The sequence below is a fragment of the Artibeus jamaicensis genome, unplaced genomic scaffold, assembly GCF_021234435.1.
Source record: "Artibeus jamaicensis isolate MK-2021 breed Jamaican fruit bat unplaced genomic scaffold, CSHL_Jam_final scaffold_916, whole genome shotgun sequence".
NCBI classification, from domain to species: domain Eukaryota; kingdom Metazoa; phylum Chordata; class Mammalia; order Chiroptera; family Phyllostomidae; genus Artibeus; species Artibeus jamaicensis.
In genome coordinates, this window is record NW_026522059.1 from 30,057,366 (window position 1) to 30,077,377 (window position 20,012).

The window sequence follows — 20,012 nt, forward strand, 5'->3', positions numbered from 1 at the left end:
ATGAGCAAATGCAGTATTTCACGACATGAGCTGGCATCTGAGAAACTGCCATCAGATTGTGATGACACAAATGTTTAATTGTATCCTTAACCTTTCCATATTTGCCACCAACAGTTTTCACTCTCACACATCCTCACAGTCTTCGCTATCTCACAGTTGCTGAGTGTTTTCTGTTTACTGCCCTTTCCATTATATGCTTCTGACATTCCAAATGCTTTATTTAGTGCAGAATATCTCAACCCATCCCTATTGACATTTTGAGCCAGAAACTCCTCACTGTGGGAGATTTTCCTGTGAATTGTAGAATGTTTAGCATCCATGGCCTCTACACACTAGATGCCAGTAGCACTCTCTCACACAGCAGTGACCATCAAAAAGGTCTACAGACAATGTGCAGTGTCCCCTGTGTGGTCAAAATTGCCCCCAGTTATATGTATTTGGGGCAGGGGCACTGGTCTAGTTTGTATTTATGTAATCTGAAAACGTTATGCTAAAAATAAATGAGCTCCCTGGACAGTGAGGGGGTGGGGGGAGCCTGACCACCTAATTCTCTATTGGGTTTTCTCCTGGCATTAGACAAGGTTAAATGTTTCTAAAAACTTTTTAGAGAAGGTCAACTTGTTTCTATACACTAGTTCCTCTGCCATGGATACAAGTCCATAAATACACTCAAGACTGACTGATAGCTCACCGTTGACTGGTACTAACTATACCTCTAATCCAGGCATTTATATTGTCCAACGAAGCTGAGCCCATGTGCTAATAAGGTAGAATCCTACCCTGGATAATTCATTCTATTATAGGAATCAATTCAGTGTGCAAAGTTCTGCTCCCTTTCTCACTAAGACTAAGAAATTCTGCACACTGAAGCCACTTGGAAGAAGTCATAGTTTTTCTAACCTATTGACATATATCTCAATTTTCTGCAGAATAATATTAATGTTATATTAGATAAAATGATCAAGTTATAAGGCTGATACATATCACAAATGACTATCTATTTTTCATTTAAAAAGGGACCCTACACAATCAAATTTCTTTAAAAAAGTAAGAGAAGGAAGAAATGGAGAGAAGGAACAGGGAAGAAACAAGAATGTAACAGCAGAGAACTCATAATCCTATGGAAATGGTTACATTTTCCTTCTTATCACCCAAGTTATAAGACCAATCCTGTGCACCATAATAAATTAGGTCAGATGATGTTAGTTTTATAGAGTACACAGCAAACTGACTTGAAAAAAACAAGCGATACCTTGCGGGGGAGTCCCGACGCTGCCTCCAAGGCCCAGCAGAGCCATCCTGTGCACCCTCGGCTCCAGCATCACGGCAGATTCTTCTCCCCTTTCCCAGTGGGGTATTTTGACTGGCTCCAGGTGGACATTCTCTAGCCCATCTTCCTTTAGGTTTTGGTACATGATTTGAATGGCTTTTTCTAGACTCTTGGAGCCACTTAATCTGGGTCCAACAGTATCAACCAGAAGTGCCAATCGCTCATAAGATCTGTTCTGGGCTTTCCCATAAACAGCAAGGTCTATGATTGCTTTAGCAACATCTCCATAGTGGGCTATTTCTTCTTTTATTTCTTCAAAAGTCCTCTGTGAGGTGTCATTCCTGTATATAGCTTTGCCAGAGTTCAAAAATAAAAGGTGAACACCAACAAATGTGAAGAGAAGAACCTTCATTTTTTCCAGGTTGTTTTCTTCCTAAAATAATCTATGTAAATAAGAAACATGTTTTTAAAAAAGATTCTCACAGTTATCCACCCATAGACTGCTTTTAAAACAGAACTGCCCACCCCACCTTCCACCATCAAATTCAGGTACCATAACTTCAAAGAATGAAGAAGTAAAGAAGAGCCCTGGCTGGTGTAGCTCAGTGGATTGAGTGCGGGCCATGAACCAAAGACTGCCTGGTTTGATTCCCAGTCAGGGCACATGCCTGGGTTGCAGGCCAGGTCCCCAGTGAGGGCCATGTAAGCAGCAACCACACACTGATATTCCTCTTGCCTCTCTCCCACCTTCCCCTCTGTCTAAAAATAAATAAAAAATTTCAAAAAGAGGTAAAGAAGAAATGACTGGCCTTATTAATAAGGCAGCATTTATTAAAATCACACAATCATATCACCTAGTAATTTTGTTTAAAATATGCTACAAATTAAAATAAAAAGAATACTAGGGACTTCCGCCAAGATGGAGATATAGGTGGAAACACCTTGCGTCCCTGCACAACCAAATCTAAAAACAAAGTTTTAACAAGAATAAACACAACCAAACCACACAGAAAATCGACAATATGGAGTCCAAAGACAACGAAATGCTCAGCTAAACCGGTAAGAGGAGCGAAGCCAGCAGCAGAGCAGGTTGGCAAAAAAGATCCCCGACCGGGTGCGCAAGCAGCCAAAGGCGCAGATCCCAATTGCGGGCTAGCTATGGATGGACACAGGGAAGAGGCGCAGCTGGCTGTCTGCAGTCGGTAGAGCATTTGCGTGCAGATAAACCAGTGAAGAGGCGAGCATTGAGACCGCACGGTGCAGGGCAGCGGGCTTGCACATTTCCGCTCGGATAAACAGTCCGGGGCGGTGGGACAGACTGGCGAGCAGAGAGGACCGCCATTGCTCCCTCTCTGACCCCACCCCCACATACAGTGTTACAAACCAGCGACCTAAGTTGCCCCGTCTTGGTAAACAACTAAGGCTCCGCTTTTCATACTTAATAGGCACAAACAGACCAAAAATGGCTCAAGAACAACTCAGAACCCCAGAGCCGATAAATCTAAGTGATGAAGAAATAGCCAAACTTTCAGATGCACAGTTTAAAACACTGGTGATCAGGATGCTCACAGAACTGGTTGATTATAGTCACAAATTAGAGAAACATATGAAAACTAAACTAATTGAAATGAATGGTAATGCACAGGAAACCAACAGTAATGGAAAGGAAATTGGGACTCAAATCAAAGGAGTAGACCAGAAGGAGGAAAAAAATGACCAACCATAAAAGAATGAAGAAACAAGAATTCAAAAAAATGAGGAGAGGCTTAGGAACCTCCAGGACATCTTTAAACGCTCCAACATCTGAATTATAGGGGTACCAGAAGGGGAAGAGGAAACGTCACAAGTAGAAACCCTATTTGAACAAATAATAAAAAAGAACTTTCCCATTCTGGCAAAGGAACTAGACTTCCAGGAAATCCAGGAAGCTCAGAGAGTCCCAAAGTAGTTGGACCCAAGAAGGAACACACCAAGGCACATCATCATTATATTAGCCAAGATTCAAATGAAGGAGAGAATACTAGAAGCACCAAGAGATAAGGGGACTGTCACCTACAAAGGAGTTCCCATCAGACTGTCAGCAGATTTCTCAAAAGAGACCTTCCAGGCAAGAAGGGGCTGGAAAGAAGTATTCCGAGTCATGAAAACCAAAGACCTACAACCAAGATTGCTCTATTCAGCAAAGTTTTCATTTAGAATGGAAGGACAGATAAAGTGCTTCTCAGATAAGATCAAATTCAAGGAGTTCATCATCGCCAAGAAAAAGAAGATAAAAAAAAAAGATGAACAGTGAAAGGACAGCAAACTCACAGTTATCAACAACCACACCTAAAACAAAAGCAAATTAAGAAGACAGCTAGATCAGGAGTGAACCATAGAAATGAAGATCACGTGGAGGATTAGCAACAGGGGAGTGGGAGAAGGAGAAGGGGGGAGAAGGTACAGAAAATAAGTAGCACAGACAGTAGATAGAAAATAGATAGGGGGAAGGGTAAGAATAGTAGGGGAAATACAGAATCTAAAGAACTTGAGACACGTGTTCATGAACTAAAGGCGGGGAATGGTGGGAGAGGGGTGTGCAGGGTGGAGGGGAAAAGAGGGGGGGAATAGAACAAATGTAATGGCATAATCAATAAAAATGTTTTTTAAAAAAAGAATACTAGGCCAGCACACACTTATGATAAAAACTCTAAGAAAAGTAGAAATACATATCTCCACATAATAAATGCCATAAATGAGAAAACCACAGCTAACAATAGACTTGATGGGGAAGAACTAAAAGCATTTCCCTTAAGATCAGGAACAGGACAAGGATGTCCATGTTCACGCCTCTTATTCAACATACTACTGGAAGTGCTGGCCGCAGCAATAAGACAAAAAGAAGAAATAAAAGGCATCTGAATTGGAAAGAAAAAAGTGATACTATATATAGAAAACCCTAAAGATTTCACCAAAAAACTATTAAAACCAATAATGAATTCAGTAAAGTATCAGGATATGAAATTCATATTTAGAAATTGGTTGTATTTTTACAGACCAATGATGAGCTACCAGAGAGGGAAACTAAGAAAACAATCCCATTTACGATTGCATCAAAAAATAAAATAAAATACCAGGATAAATTTTAACAAAGAGGTAAAAGACCTGTACAGAAATTGAATAAGATACTAATAAATGGAAGCATATACTATGCCACTGGATAGGAAGAATTAACATTGCTAAAGTGTCCATTTACCCAAAGCTGCTCTCCTTTTTGTTGTAACTATTTATATACACAGATTCTTGGTTTCTACAGTGACCACAATAATGCTTGTTTTTTAAAGCTAAATTTTATTAAGCAATCAAAATATTTCACCAGATTGCAATTTATTTTAAAAAGTACATTTTCCAATGTACTGTTAGTACAAAAATAAAAAAGGTTACTAATCCATCTATTAATTAAGACTAACCACATGTATCTACTTCTCATTAAAAATTCTCTAAGCAAACATTCATTAACGATTTCACAGTACATTTCTAGTGATGGATGGGAATTGTATAAATGACAGCATTGTGGAGATACGAGAGAGCTTATGGATCCTAGTCCATACCTATGCTTTTTAGAAAGTTAATCAAGGCTTTTGTTGTGATTCCCAGGCAGCAGATAAACCAGCAGCTACAATCAACCAGGTAACTGGAGCAACTAGCACAGACTTCCCGAAGGACTAAGAATTGTTTTCTTAAAAGAAACTGTATGCATTTAGACATAATAGAAACCCATAAAGAATACCCAAATGCAGTCTGAGAAGCAAATAACTAATAAAATATCTGTACTTGAGCAGACTCATACATAGAGTCACATAAGAAGACAGAATAGAACAGAGGGAATAGTGAAAAGTCGTAGAGAAAACATGTGTCACAACAGCCTCAAAGGACAGCCGAGGGAAGGAGTGGTGCACCGCTCCATGGGGTCACAGAGATGCCATCCTCATCACTTTCTGGTTTATGGGTATGTCCAGAAAAAAACAGTGCCTAAGTCTATCATTGTTACATCTTTTTGCATTTATGTCCATTGAATTATTGGATGACCTGCCGTTTTGATAAGAATACATAATGCCTCCTAACATAATCAGTTAAGTTAATTTTGACACAAAAATGATATAATTACTTTAAAACAAAAACTGCTATGTGTGTCATTCTGAATAACTTAACTGCACAATATCTTCAAGCCCCGCAAATGCAATAAATGCTTATTTTTTAAAAGTAGGATAATTAATTTATTTTTTAAAAAATATATTTTATCGATTATGCCATTACAGTTGTTCTATTCCCCCCTTCATTCCCCTCCACCCTGCACACCCCCACCGTTCCCCCCCCTTTAGTTTATGACCACGTGTCTCAAGTTCTTTAGATTCTATATTTCCCCTACTATTCTTGCCCTCCCCCCTATCTATTTTCTACCTACAGTCTATGCTACTTATTTTCTGTACCTTCTCCCCCCTTCTCCTTTTCCCACTCCCCTGTTGCTAACCCTCCATATGATCTTCATTTCTATGGTTCTGATCTAGCTGTTCTCTTAGTTTGCTTTTGTTTTAGGTGTGTTTCTTAATAACTGAGTTTGCTGTCTTTTCACTGTTCATCTTTTTTATCTTCTTTTTCTTAGGTAAGTCCCTTTAACATTTCATAAAATAAAGGCTTGGTGATGATGAACTCCCTGAATTTGATCTTATCTGATCAAAGCACTCAGATAAGATCAAATTCAAGGAGTTCATTTTAAAAGATGACAGTGTCTTACCTTTTAATGAATAAGCTTTCCCGAGTATAACGCTGGCACCTTAGAAAGTTCACTAAGATTATAGGCATAAACTAACAAACTATATGAAGAATCATCCAGAATACTGTGTACAAGTAAACACATGTCAGTTGATTCTAAACCTGGATTTCCCTGGCACATAATCTGAAAATTACTGACATAATTCTTGGGTAGAAAATATAATTTAATATGTGTGTGTGTATCTCCATCCAATGGAGCACTATAAGAATCTACTGTTTAATTATTTTTATTGATTAAATGTTTTTGAGAGAGAGAAACACCACTTTGGTGTTCCATTTATCTGTGCACTCACTGGTTGGTTCTTTATGTGCCCTGACTGGGGATGGGACCCACATCCATGGGGTATCAGGACAATGTTCTAACCTGAGCTACCCAATCAGGGCACAATTTTTTTCTTAATTTCAGTTTTAGAAATGTACATTACCCCAACTAAAATATGTTTTCATTAATAAATAGTAGAAAATAATCATTATTAACTGCCTATATTTGGAAAGGTAACAAAAATGGGAAAAATATTTCTATATCACATTCCACTTTACAAAACACTATAAAATATAATACACAATTTTAAAACACAGAGATTATAACCAATAATTGGGAACAACTTAAAAGAAATTCTCTATCAATTCATAAATTTAAGTTCATTATACATGAAAAAAATTCATTCTAGATGTAGAGTCAATCCAAATAAGAAGGATGAGCAAAGGCACCAATTTATTTGCCTGAAAGGACTAAAAACACTAGCTCTCCTCAGTGTGCAAAAATCTAGACCAAAAGGAGGAATATTTTAACATATAAAATCAAGAAGGGTTTGGATAAGATGAATACAGATTTACTACCAAGTCTGTTCATATTCATACCAGGGGATAGCCCTAGTAGCTCAGAGCTAATCTTAGGAAAATTAAAGTGTACAATTTTAACAGTGAGCATAAATATATCAATAGTTTAACTAAGAAAGGATAAGACTGGATAGGATCATGAATGAGAGAGTCATTGGAAGCTGAAGCCTTTAAATCCACCACAAAGCATTGGCACCATATCGACCCCAGTGAAGGTCACTCTGGGATCAACACAGGGGGTTACTGACCTGAAAGACTGCTCATCTGCCCCAGCTCAGAAATTCAGATATCCCTATACAGTCATTTCAGTCAAATAAATGTAAGCACTACTTTTCTATAGTCTGCAAGGGGAGCAAATAATTATGTGGTGATCAACAAAAACAAATAGTCTTATTCATCTCCAACATTTTCTCTTCAGTAATTGAAAAGGTGCCCTTTGTTCTGTATCATAACTTTATGTCTCCATTCACTTAACAAAAAGTTACTGAGCATGTACTAAGTACTGAAGACACAAATGCGTAGGATAATATCCACCCCCTCAAAGGGCTACGAAGTGTAATGGGGACACAGGTAATGTGAAACTCCCCATAACTGAGGCAGTTCCAAGGTTCCGTGAGAGCAGAGGGGAGAATCAGGTTAGGAGGACATAGGCTTGAGTGGATATATGACAGGTAAGCACGAGTTAATTTAGGGGCATGCGAAAAAGCGGGGAGTGGCACTGAAGGAAAGGTAACCTGCAGAGGGGGACCCATACAAAGGCATAGAGGCTTTACCAAGCACATACTCCAGAGGAGACACAAGTAGCTGGATGGTAAGTGGGGGGAAGGGGTGGAGGATACGGTAATGACAGGAAGGGAGCAAAATGCCCCAGGGTGCTGGGACAGGTAACTGCCAGGCCTGATGCAGCTGGGAAAGGAAGGGAGGAAAGTTTCTCTGTGGTTTTCACCATTCCCGTCACCTTGGCATGGATAATTCACCTACGTGCCATATCAGGACAAGGAGGGTGTAAGAAGTACCTCAAAGTCCCCAAACAAGCCACTACTTATTACATATCTGGTTATTTCGTGGAATTTTTACAGAGGGAAAACTATCACATTCTTACAAAAGAGGCATTAGTCAGTCATTCATTTGTAGACACTGAAGGTCTTCTTTCATTTAAAATCCCTAAAATACAAAGAAACCAGTTGACCAAAAAAAAATCTAGTGCACTATCAAGCAATTATAGGACATTTGAAATGTTTTTTTTTAACATTCTTTGTTTTCACACACAAAAGGTTGAAGTCATTGTTCCTTTACTTGAATTCACACTGTGGAAACAAATGTGATCATCTTCAAAATAAGATGCTTTGAAAATCCATGTTGTATCATGCCTTTGAATTCAGAAACACAGATATTCAAAGGCAGCTTTGGAGAACTATTTGAAAAAGACTTGCGTCTCATATATTGTCTTCACCATCCATAGTTACAGATTACCATTCTCATAAAAAGAGATAAAATTCTTCATAATGTTATTTTCATTTTTTTCCACGTCGATATGGAAGCAAACTAAAGCAAAACCAATTTTTCTCCTACTGTGAATTATATTCTCTCTAATAATAGTTCTGCATTTTGAGGAAATACAACAAAACCCTTTGCTTCTGTTTCTAGATATTTTAGCTAAAAATCAGTATTTGAAAATGCCTCCAACTATGATAGAAATGCCACAATGAATAGGCTAAGTGAAGTGGAAAAGGACACAATGAGAAGGGAATGTGCTAAAAGACAGAAAGAAGAGGATTTAGGATCTGAGATTTTTATTGACATTTTATTGTGTCACTTTTTCTTCTAAAGGCTGAATATATGATGAACATGACAACTTCAAATATTTCTCCTAAACCTTCCATTGCTGAACAGGATTTATTGCCATATGTTTAACTCTTAGCCTTCCGTCTGGAGCATGTAGCAGATTTAAAGACCTGAAATGCTAAAGCTGAGCACAGACTCTGGCACATTGAAATTCACTTCCAAGCACCTGCTAAATCTCCTGGATTTATAATAATTAGCCCTTTAACCATCTCAAGGAAGACTTGTTTTCTTATTAAATTCAAAGTTCAAATAATACTGGATTTCTATTTTCCATTGCTTATATTCCAATTATTTCATTGCTCCAGAAAGTTCATCGAGAGATTACTATATGCCAGGAACTCTGCAAGAATTTAGAGAAGATACAAAAATAAGCAAGATTCAATACCTGCTATTAGCAGGCACTGATAATTACCTATTCAATAATTATCTTCTCTTTTCTTGCAAATCAAACCCCAATTTTATGTAAAGTGTGAAGTTTCCAGCCCCACTAATCTAAGCCAGTTGTTCTCAGTGTGAATGGTACTATCCCAGGAAGAATTTTGGAAAGTGAGGGAAACGGGGGGAATTTCTGGTTGTTATAGAGTATGTGGGTCCTACTAGTAATTGATTGGCAGGTTCCAGTAATCCTAGCCATACCGTTATATAAGGAACAATCTTTTGTGCCGAGAATTCTTCTGTATTCCACACAAATTTTTTAAATATAAAAAACCTATTTTCTGAGCCTTGAATCTAACTAACTATAGTAAAAATGTTTTTTCACACTTTTAATGCAAGTTGACTTTTCCAAGAAAAAACTACCATGCACATCATGGAAGGACTATGCTGCAATTTTGATCAGAACTTTAGCAGGATCTGGTCATTATTTCAGCAAAACACCAATGACTGTGCTGCTCTGGTATTGGAAGCAACACCACCACAGCCCTTGGCTGCATTAGTTGCGATCACATTCACCAGGCAAGCATCTCGCTACTTCATTATGTCATATAGTGCAGTCATGCCTTAGAAGTTACATTTTTAAATACTCTACCATGTTAAAATCATTTTTCTTCAATTTCTCTTTTATATTATAATTAGGATAGCAGACTATCCTAATTATATCCTGATTTATTTGAAAATATACATGCAGAGTATCAATAATGCTTAATTTAGGGTAACAGAGCAAGCATTAGAAATTACTTTATTTATTTATTTATTTATTTGTTTGTTTATTTATTTAGAATCATTGTTCCCTGACTGGTGTGGCTCAGTTGGTTGGGTGTGGTCCTGCAGAGTGAAAGATTGCTGGTTCTATTTTTACTCCCTGTCAGGGCACATGCTTAGGTTGTGGGTTTGGTCCCAGTCCAGGAGCGTGTAAGAGGAACCTGTCAATGTTTCTCCTTCACATCATGTTTCCCTTCCTCTGTGTCGCCCTCCATTCCCTTATCTCTAAAAATAGATAAATAAAATATATTTAAGAAAGAATCATTGCATCTAGTAGATGGAAAACTAGTAATTTAGGTGAAATCAACCATTCTCTTCCTTCCTATTCCAGTCTACTTCCCAGCCAAGGGAGGCCCTGTGACCCAGTCCTACCCAAGGAGACTCAAACAGAAGCAAGCTGAAGAGAAACTGGTCGCAATTCTGAACTTGCATCAGCTACTCTGTAACCAGGAGGGCAAGTCCAATGCAGCTCCACCAACTTGTCTGCAATGTGACAGAAATAAACTCCATTTGTTCCAGTCACTGTTAGTTGGATATTCTGTTCCTTGCATTTTGAATACTTTTCCAACTGCTATACTACTTTGGGGGCTTCTCGGGGATCCATAATTAAGTATAGTGTTATACTAATTAACTACTCATTAACACAGTAAGCTAAGCCTAGAATCTGGCATAAGATCTACCTAGACTTCTCACATGTACCTAACTTCTAAATACCCAACATCAAACTCAGAATCTTCCTTTCAAACCTGCTCTTCTTTTTTTTCTTACTGCCACCCCCACCCCAGTCAGTGAGCTAGAAACTGCACTGTGTTACTGAATTCCTTCCTCCCCCTCGGGAAGAACAGGTGAACAGCTGCCTGTGATTCCACCTCCAGATCCTTTCTTGACTAACTTCCCTCCCTTCCACTCTTACCACCACTTTCCAAGCTCAGAACTCATTATCCTTCCTTTGAAACACTTCCTCACACATCTCTCTGCCTTACATTCAGGTCCATTGCCCCTGGCGTTATCTTAAATCCAATAGAATAGCTCCTTTGTTACAACATCTGTTTCCTCACCATTTACTGTCAGTGTTATGGGTATGGCTTCCTCATCTTCAAAATCATTCCCTGTAGTACACCAACCTTTACACTGCAACCCCAACAGGTTGGTTTCGGTCCTTTAAATTACAGAACACTCTTTATACTTCTCTGATTTTCCTAGTGCTGTTCCCTCTGCCGATAATGCCTCAGTTCATCAGCCTCCAACTCCCAGGCAGAACTCCTTGCTGCCTTTTCAGTAGCTCACTGCAGGCTAACTGTTTTTGTGTCTGTAACCCTGCTAGACATCATTTAATAGCAATAATATTTTACTTTTATAAAATTTAACAAGCATGTTCTCTGTGAGGAATACATTTTTATTTGTTTTGTATACCAAGCAAATCACACAACACCTATCAATAAATACTGTACAAAAATGAATAAATTCATCAAACAAGTAGCTACATTTTATGACAGAAGTATATAGTTCTGATTCATCATTTTAATGATTACTTTTTCTTCATCAGATATTGATTTTCTCCTTTCAACCATAGCATATTTACAAGTTCCTTTTTATAAAGAGAGTCAAGAGACCTAGGACTTGGTCCTGGCTGTCCCTTCTAGATGCATGACCTTGAACCATTTATTTCAAGTCTCTATTTATGTATAAAACAAGGGATTGTACTTCAGCTCTAACACTGTACTATGGCCTTTCTTAAATATTTAATATCAGTCACACTTTTTCATTATATTCCATGTTAGCACTTGATTAAATCACCTTATACCAAACTCTTTTTTAACTGATTCACATATTAAAACCACTACTCAATCTACCATTTTGTCTCTTCCCACCAGCCAACTGACATTGAACTCCCAAGGATCATAAAGGACTCTTTGTTCCATACTCCATTGGAAACATTTAATTTCCTATTACACTTAACATCTGAAACATTTAACATTGTGGACAGTCTCTCCTTCTCTATATCCTTCTTCCTATCTCTCTGCTCTCCTTCCAAATCTTTACTATAGGGTCCTTTTCCTCCATCTAGACTTAAAGTTTATTATTTCCTAGGGTTCTGTTCTTGACCCTCTTCTACTGCACATTCTAACAAGCAAGGTCATTCCCTCCAAGCCTTCATTTACCTTCTACAACATGAGCTCATATAGAGGTTAACAAACTCTGAGTTTGGATGCTCACAGGCACCTCACACTCACCATATCCAAACCCCACTCATGACGTTTCTTCAGCATCTGCTCTTCTTCCTAAAATCCCACTCTGGTTGTGTGGCATTTCCACCACCCCCATCATCTGGACCACTGGGGACATGTCACTCTATTTTACCACTTCAGCCCCTTATCACTACATGCTATTAAATTTTACTTCTAAAAAGCCCTCAAACCAAGGAAGATTTCCTCTCTAAATCTTTCTTACCACCTTGGTTTCTGGCTATGTTACCTTAACCTGAACTACCACCACAGTCTCTGGACCAACCTCCTTGACTCCAGCCTCCTCCTCTCCTAGACATTCTCTTTGCTGCAGTGGTTACCTTTCTTCAAAATACTTACACTCCACCTATCTGTCTCTCCCACCAATCCATGAACTCCATGTGGGAAAGGACTGTGTAGAATCCGCCTTTGAATCTCTAGGACCTAGCAATGAGCTGGGACTTAGTAGGTACTTCATGAGCATGGAATGGAGTTAGTTTTGGAAGACTCTAAGAGCTAGCAGACATATGGGCTGGGGAGGAGGAGTGAGTATACATTACAGACTAAAGAGTAGCTTTTCTCCATATATAATTTACAGAAAACTGCTGAATATATCTCACATGCTCAGTAAATACACACTGTCTTGAGCTGAACCTTTCTGTATGATCAGATAATTCCCAGATACAGGAGCATTTCTTATTAATGGTATTCATGTCCTTCTTGGCACCTAATTTAGTGCTTTTCAGAACAGGCATTCAGACTATTTGTTGATGTATGTCTTCTGGTATCTATTTTCCACATACTGGGGCACAGGAGGGCAAGACAGAAAGAAAGGAAAAGACCAGATGAGAATGTTTGCTCCAGCTTCAACTTCAATTCTACTTACTATATTAACAAAATGCCATAGCATTTGAAATCCTTAAAAAATCCCGCCCAGTAAAAATCAGTGAAACCTGAATAAAGTCTGTGGATTATACCAATGGCAATTTCCTGGTGTGGACAGACATTGGTTATGTAGCTGTCGTCATTGGGAACAACTGGGTAAGGAACGCAACAGTCTCTCTGTGTCATTTTTGCCACGTCCTGCAAGTCTATAATTGTTTTCAAACAAGAAGTTATAAAGAAAAAATAGACTTACCTACCTGACTTTTTTTTAAGTTCAAACATTTTTTAATACTATAGCATTTATAGTTCTGGGGGGAAAATTGCACAGACGTGAAGCAGAGCTGGTTACATTTGTCAGAATCAGATGCCAGGACAGGGAGATAATGTCCACCACACCTACCATTTGGAACAGGATTCACCTGTATCCAGGATTTTTTCCACCACTATTTTTCCTAAGAGCCACAAACAAGAGATTTCAGTTCAAATGCTTCTGCCACTGAACCCGTCACCCTGAATAAGACATGGGCATTGTAGGGGTCAGGGAGGATGACTGCAGAAAGAGAGACGAATCCCAACAAGAGGAAAGGGAGCCAGGGCATGATATTCCCCTTCCTTCTCCCACTGGTTCTGGGAGTTAATCCAGGGGCAGCCAGTTAGTGAGGTGATGAGAGCAGGGGAAATGGAGCATTGACCGGCAGTCCCCATCCCCGAGGGAATCCCAGGAGCTCTGGGTTGGGGGGTGTGGGGATGACAACCGGCTGGGGGAGGCCTGCCAGTAGATCCCTCACCTCACACTGCATCACTCAGGACTCAACTCTACAGATGTCAAGTGAGCTGACTCGCATTTTGTCCCTGACATTTTACTGGTTACCAGTGAGCAGTTCTTAGTTTGTCATATAAGAAAATTGATTTGGCTTCCTTTCCTTTTCCTTTTCCTGGGCTGGTTAATTCCTCTTGTGTTTCTTGAGTATGTAACACAATGAAAACTAAATTCCTACCGCTCAAAAGTAGACATCTTTGTCATAAAGCTGAATGTAACAGACCTTTAATCTACATCATGATGGGCTGAGAGAAAAAAGTATGAAATTCCTTCATATGTGCTTAGATGAAATAATATGATTAAAATTCAAATAAATGAAATCAACCACAAAACCTAGAACTAACTTCATATTCTTGGCTTGCAAAACCTTTACTGAAATTCAGAGAGTACATGAGACAGCTCTCGGTTCTTTTGTTGGCCAAGAAAGCCAAGCTGACCATGAAGATGGATGCTCTTGAGAACAGAGGTCAATATCTGTGACTCTGTCACATGTCCATGCCAAGCTCATACTGTCAATAAAAGCACAGATAAATCATGAAGAATATAGTTTACACCCTTTGGGGCCATATACAAATTGGATAACCCTAGACATTAGCAATTCTGAGGTCCTACAATTTAAGAGAACGAAAAAACTCAGGGTGGGGGTGGGGAGGGCAAGGAAGAAAGGAAATGAGATTGTAGCTTCATAGTCCTAGTTTTCTAGGACTTGGACCCCCAACATAAGAGTAATAAGAAGTGCTTTATTTCTGCCAATAAAACCAGTGAAGCATTTGTCTTCGATCTGGTGATATTAAAAAGCTATTACAAGGCACAGCAGCCTCTTCCAGAGGCAAGAGAGAGAATATGGCCTTCCTTGAATCAGACAGAGTGCAGATGCCTTCAAGAGATTCAGCTGCAGAAAACTATAAAGCTAGAGATATATAGATTTAATTACCATTTGCCAATATGGGGTTACAGTAAGCTGACTGTACTAATGTGCTTTTATTGCTAAATAGTGTGCTTCCCCCATGTTTCTTCCCCTGAACTGGTTAATAACAAATTCCAAGGGACACTCGGGTAGAGATATTAGTAGTTTCCTTTGGAACATGCCTTTCAGTTTTCTCACTTAAGCCAGGCTCCCCCGCCACCCACAGAAATGCAAAAGCAGAAAGACCCTCAATGAATCTTGCTGCTGCATGCAGTTCTTGTTACAGCCCAAGCCAGGGAGCCTGTTCAGTGAGTCACTTACTACAAAATTTGCTGTTAAACTTGTCAAATAGACACATATGAAAACGCTGCCTCACTAAACAGCTGTTAGGTTTCATGAACTTAAAAAGAAAATGCCATCTAGCTTAATACTGTTAACTCAACAGAGATTCACCGTTCAGTTTTAAAATCTGATATGCGGGTAGACTCTTCCCCAAATGCTAACATTTGCTCTGCACAGTGAGCGGGCTGCCACACAGCACCAGGAGCAACACCAGCTGAGAGCGTGCACACACCTCACCACGGTGCCTGCTCCCCCCTTCTGCAACTGGAGCACACAGCATCTGTTGCTTCAGGCTCTTGCCCAGGAAAAAAAAAAAGCCCTTCTCAATGGTGTCGAGGGGAAATTAATGCACTAATTCCTCTCTGTCCCAATGGTCAGATATTAATCAAAGGTGGCAAAAGAACAGAGTTAAGCCAAATAGATTCACGGCAATAGAGCTAAAACAATGATTCAAAGTGCCTAATCAGTCAATGTAAAATGAAACCATTGTAGCACCACACCACACTGGTGCACAGCTGGACAAAGCATCCAGCGGGGTGGGGGGAGGACATTCATAAAACAAGTTTTCCAGGAATTGGAGAAATCAAGGTGATACAGCAGATATTTGACAAGAGGACATTTAAACGATCACTTAAAAAATTAAAAGGGAATTAGGGAGACACTTGGAGTGGGATGAGTTTGCAGTGAGGCATGAAGACCATTGTGGAAAATACATCCCAGTCCAGAGGTGAGAGCGGAGGGGACAGGAACCTGAAAGGAGACATAGGAAACCAGTTGAGAGTGACTTTGTTAACAAGCCATTTCTAAATCCAAAATGTAATTATTAAAGATCATCGCATTTATCAGGAGGCTAAGTGTATAATTTAAAGGATTATGAAGATAGACTTACAGAAAAAGATTCTTGGGTCTCAATAGACAGTGTGAAAGAAAAAGGGGAACTGAGAACCAGTTACCTCGGGGAAGAAACTACAAAGGCTTGGGAGGAGGACAGAGAAATCTCAAGTTTTATGATTTATTTCCTGCTATCTCACGGGAAAGATGAAAAGCCCACAGTCGGGTCAAGTCATTGTTATGGGAAATGAGGTGAGGAGACACTAAGTTTGGAATAATCACTCCATAATTGCCTCGAGGTCTACTAAATCTGTGAAGGATCGGCCTATTTCCTAAACGCCGTGCGTTTGATTTCCCTCCAGAGAATGCAGGAAATTGTACCCTTTGAAACAGATGAGAAGTTTTGGATAACATCAGATTCTACTGGAAAGCCCCAGGAAGGAGTTGGCCACTCACAGCCTGCAAACAGTGTCTGATACATTTAATAGCAGATGAGGGGAAGTTTGTTGTGACAGCTGTGCAGAAAATAACTGAAGGTTAGGCGGATTTGCAACATGAGAAGGTGATTTGGGTTTGGAAAACGCGAAGTTGTCTTAGGAAGGGAAGAGTGCACAGAAAAATGAACAAGAGCCAACACAGAGGGGCCAAAAGCAAAGCATGCCCAACTTGTTGTGGAGTTTGGGGCATTGTTTTCTTGCATGGCAAATGCCTCCTGACCAGTCAGAATGTTTCCCAAAAGTGGTTGCTCCATTCACCTTTACAGCAGAGTAGGAAGGATGTACACTACTTGCAAGATACGCAGATCGAGAGTAACGCTGAGTTACACTTGAAGGTGATTTTTCCCTACTTGTCCTCTCTTCTCTCCAACTGTTTACTAAGGCAGTCTTCTCTTATGGCTCCTGGTACCCTGGCAGCTGATAATGGCTTCTGCCTGCCCCCCACCCACACACACACACAGGGCCACAGCGGTGTTCTGTTCAACACAGCCCTGTGAGGCTGCATGGGTCACCCTCTGCCACTTGCTCAAAGGTTGGCCACTTCCCCTAATGAAGTGTCACAGGAAGGACATGAAGCACCTTGCACTCTATATGGGCATAACCCAGACCAAAGGGGAAAGAATCCTAATGAACTGGAAGCGGGAACATAAACACTGAATGACAGACATGGCCGCTGAAAATGCTCCAGACGGTACCTCTGTGTAGCCTCCTGCGGAAGTCACGTTCCTCACTTAACAGACGCAGGAGGGAAAGAAAAAGGAAGGACCTTTTTGCCCCAGCAAGTGACTGGGCCTTGTGCTTTCATGTATATCCTCTGATTTAATCCTTATAGCAATCACTGAGGGATATTGTTACTTCCAAAACAGAGGCTCAGAGAACCTGATTTGCTCATTGCCACATGGATAGTAGGAGATTCCCCTCCACTTCTTCATGAGGGAACTCTGACTCACCCTTTGAAAAGCCTTCGCTGACCTTCATAGTTTGGGTTGGGTGATTCTCCTAGAGGTCGCCTGGTCTAGGTGCTTTCTCCACAGTACGTACCATTCTGCATTATAAGTGCCTGTTGATCGCAGCCTCTGGATCCAGGCTGAAGGTTCACTGAAGATGAGGGCTGCCTCTTCAGTAATCCTCAGTGCCAAAGACAGTGACTGGTCTGTATCGGCTTGAGGAATCCTGGCCTAGAAACCAGACCCTCACCACTCCACACTGCCTCTGAATAACACTGCTTGGAATTTTAATTTAACCAAGGTCACAGCAAAATGAAAAAGAGTGTCTACAAAGACTAAACATGTCCTACTTTCAAAAGCTCCTTACAGTGTGGTCTGTGGCACTGACGTTACTGTGCGGAGCGTGGTTATGGATTGTAAAATAGGGTGTTTAAATGCAAGTGACTATATGGCACAGCAGTGCTTGCTATTCCCTGGTTGAAAATGAATGTTAGATGAAACTGTTTATGTCTGATTATAGGTTTTTTCTTTTCTATATAGTGATGAGAAACACCAGTAAGCCTCGCTTTCATTCTCAGAGTTCCACAGACATCAATTATTCACATAATGTCACAACTTCAAAAATGTTTAAGATGCTCTAAACTTTGGTGGATTGTTCTTTCTCTTACAGACTGGAATGAAAAGAGAGCCAAACTGCCTTCGCCCATGTTCTTGGAAGTCATTATGGTTTCTGCACGATAAGAACCCATGCAGTGTTCTAGCTCTCCTGTTCCGCTGCCTGTTTCCAAAGGGGGAAAAATGCATGACTTGACCATCAGGAATATTGGTGCTGAGTCCAAGTCCAGGGCACGGTGGCTCTCCTAGGCTATCACCCCTGAAGCCCCATCAATTAGCAGAGTCTAATCAACCCAGGAAACCAGTAAAAAGAGGTCAGCCAAACAACTATGTCCACACTGCAGTAAATCTGCTTCTAGTTACTTTTCTCTCCTATCCCAAACACATCAACGTCCATACCATAATAAGGCATGTGCAAAAAGCTGGTTTTACTGAATTCCACACCCAGTGGGGGTAGCAAATTGTAGCCTTGAAAAAAGTAGCTGCTAGCAACCAGAACCAAAGCTGAACATGCATTTAATTCAAAGGAACAAAACTCTGTGAACAAAGCTCAGTTTCTCTCCATTTGTCTTGGCATGGGTGCGGTTCCATGCTGTATTTACAGCAACCAACACTGTAAGGAGATGCTTCTCAATCTCCTGATGGCCTGGATTGGGTGTTTTGTAAAGTGTACAGGAAAAATAGCCACTTGAATGATGTTGGGATAATGGAAATTCTAATAGGACTAAAAGCAGATAGTTAATACTCTTGGTTTTTTTTTCAACTTATTCTTTGATTCTTCATACCATTAGTCCAAATGTTTTAAATTAGTAGTTTTATTGAGGTATAATTAGCATACAAAAACTTTACATATTTTAAATATACAATTTGATGTTTTACTAATGTTTATATCCATGAGATTCAATTAACATAATTAATATATTCAACCTTTGCAAAAATTTTATGCCCCTGGATAATCCCTTACACCTATACCTAGTCCAAGGAAACCATTCATCTGCTTTCTGTTATTATACATTAGTTTGCATGTCCTAGAACTTTATACAAATGAAATCATAGAGTATGGATTCTTCTCATGTCTGACTTCTGTGACCCACCATAATTATTTTGAGATTCATCCATGTTACAACATTTATCAATACTTTACCCCCTTTTATTGCTGAGTAGTATTCCATTATGTGGACATACCACAGTTATTTTATCCATTCACCTGCTGATGGACAACCCCGCTGCGTTGTCTCCAGTTTGAGGCTATGACAAATAAAACTGCTATAAACATTTGTGTATAGGTCTTTGTATGGGTTTGTGGTCTAGTAATGGAATTGCTGGACCAAATGATAAGTGTATGTTTAACTTTTTAAAAAACTGCCAAAATGTTTTCCGAAGTAGTAGTATCACTTTATATTCCCATCAATGGTATAACAGACTCCTAGTTCCTCCATATCCTCACCAATACTTGATAGAGTCAGTCTTCTTATTTTCCTAACAGGTGTATAATTGTCTCACAATATGATTTTATTTTATATTTTCCTAATATTGGGTACACTTTCATGTGTGTATTTGTCATCCACATATCTTTTGTGGTGACAGATCTGTTCAAATCCTTTACCTGTTTTTTCATTGGGTTATTTTCTTACTACTTAGATTGTATAGCCCTTTACATTTCCTAAATGCAAGTCCTACATTAGGTACAGGATTTGCAAAGAAACTCCAGCCAAACAGTAATCTATAATAAACATCCAGGACATGCTTCCGATCAAGCCACACCAGCACGTGATGGTGTGGTAACATAGCTCTGGAGCAAACATTGTTGGCAAGCCCCACCTCCCAGGCACATATATGCCTTCCCTGCCATGAAGCAAGTGGCACACAGGGCTCTGCTGCTGATAAATTTCACTTGTTTAAAGGCCCAAGTAAGCCAGTTAACTTTGCCTCATTCAGAAGAGGGGCTGAATAGAATAGTGATTATGAGTGTTTCA

The 20,012-nt window shown here is 39.7% G+C and overlaps 1 protein-coding gene across 3 annotated transcripts in view; it reads right to left on the bottom strand.

The window, feature by feature from the left end:
* CPQ (carboxypeptidase Q) overlaps positions 1-20,012 on the bottom strand; it is a 438,881-nt gene that overhangs the window by 355,870 nt on the left and 62,999 nt on the right. For all 3 annotated transcript variants that reach the window (XM_053661098.1, XM_037131100.2, XM_053661099.1), the window contains exon 2: positions 1,253-1,713. In XM_053661098.1, coding sequence (XP_053517073.1) covers positions 1,253-1,682 — 430 coding nt within the window. In that variant the 5' untranslated portion in view covers positions 1,683-1,713. The remainder of the gene's footprint in view (positions 1-1,252; positions 1,714-20,012) is intronic.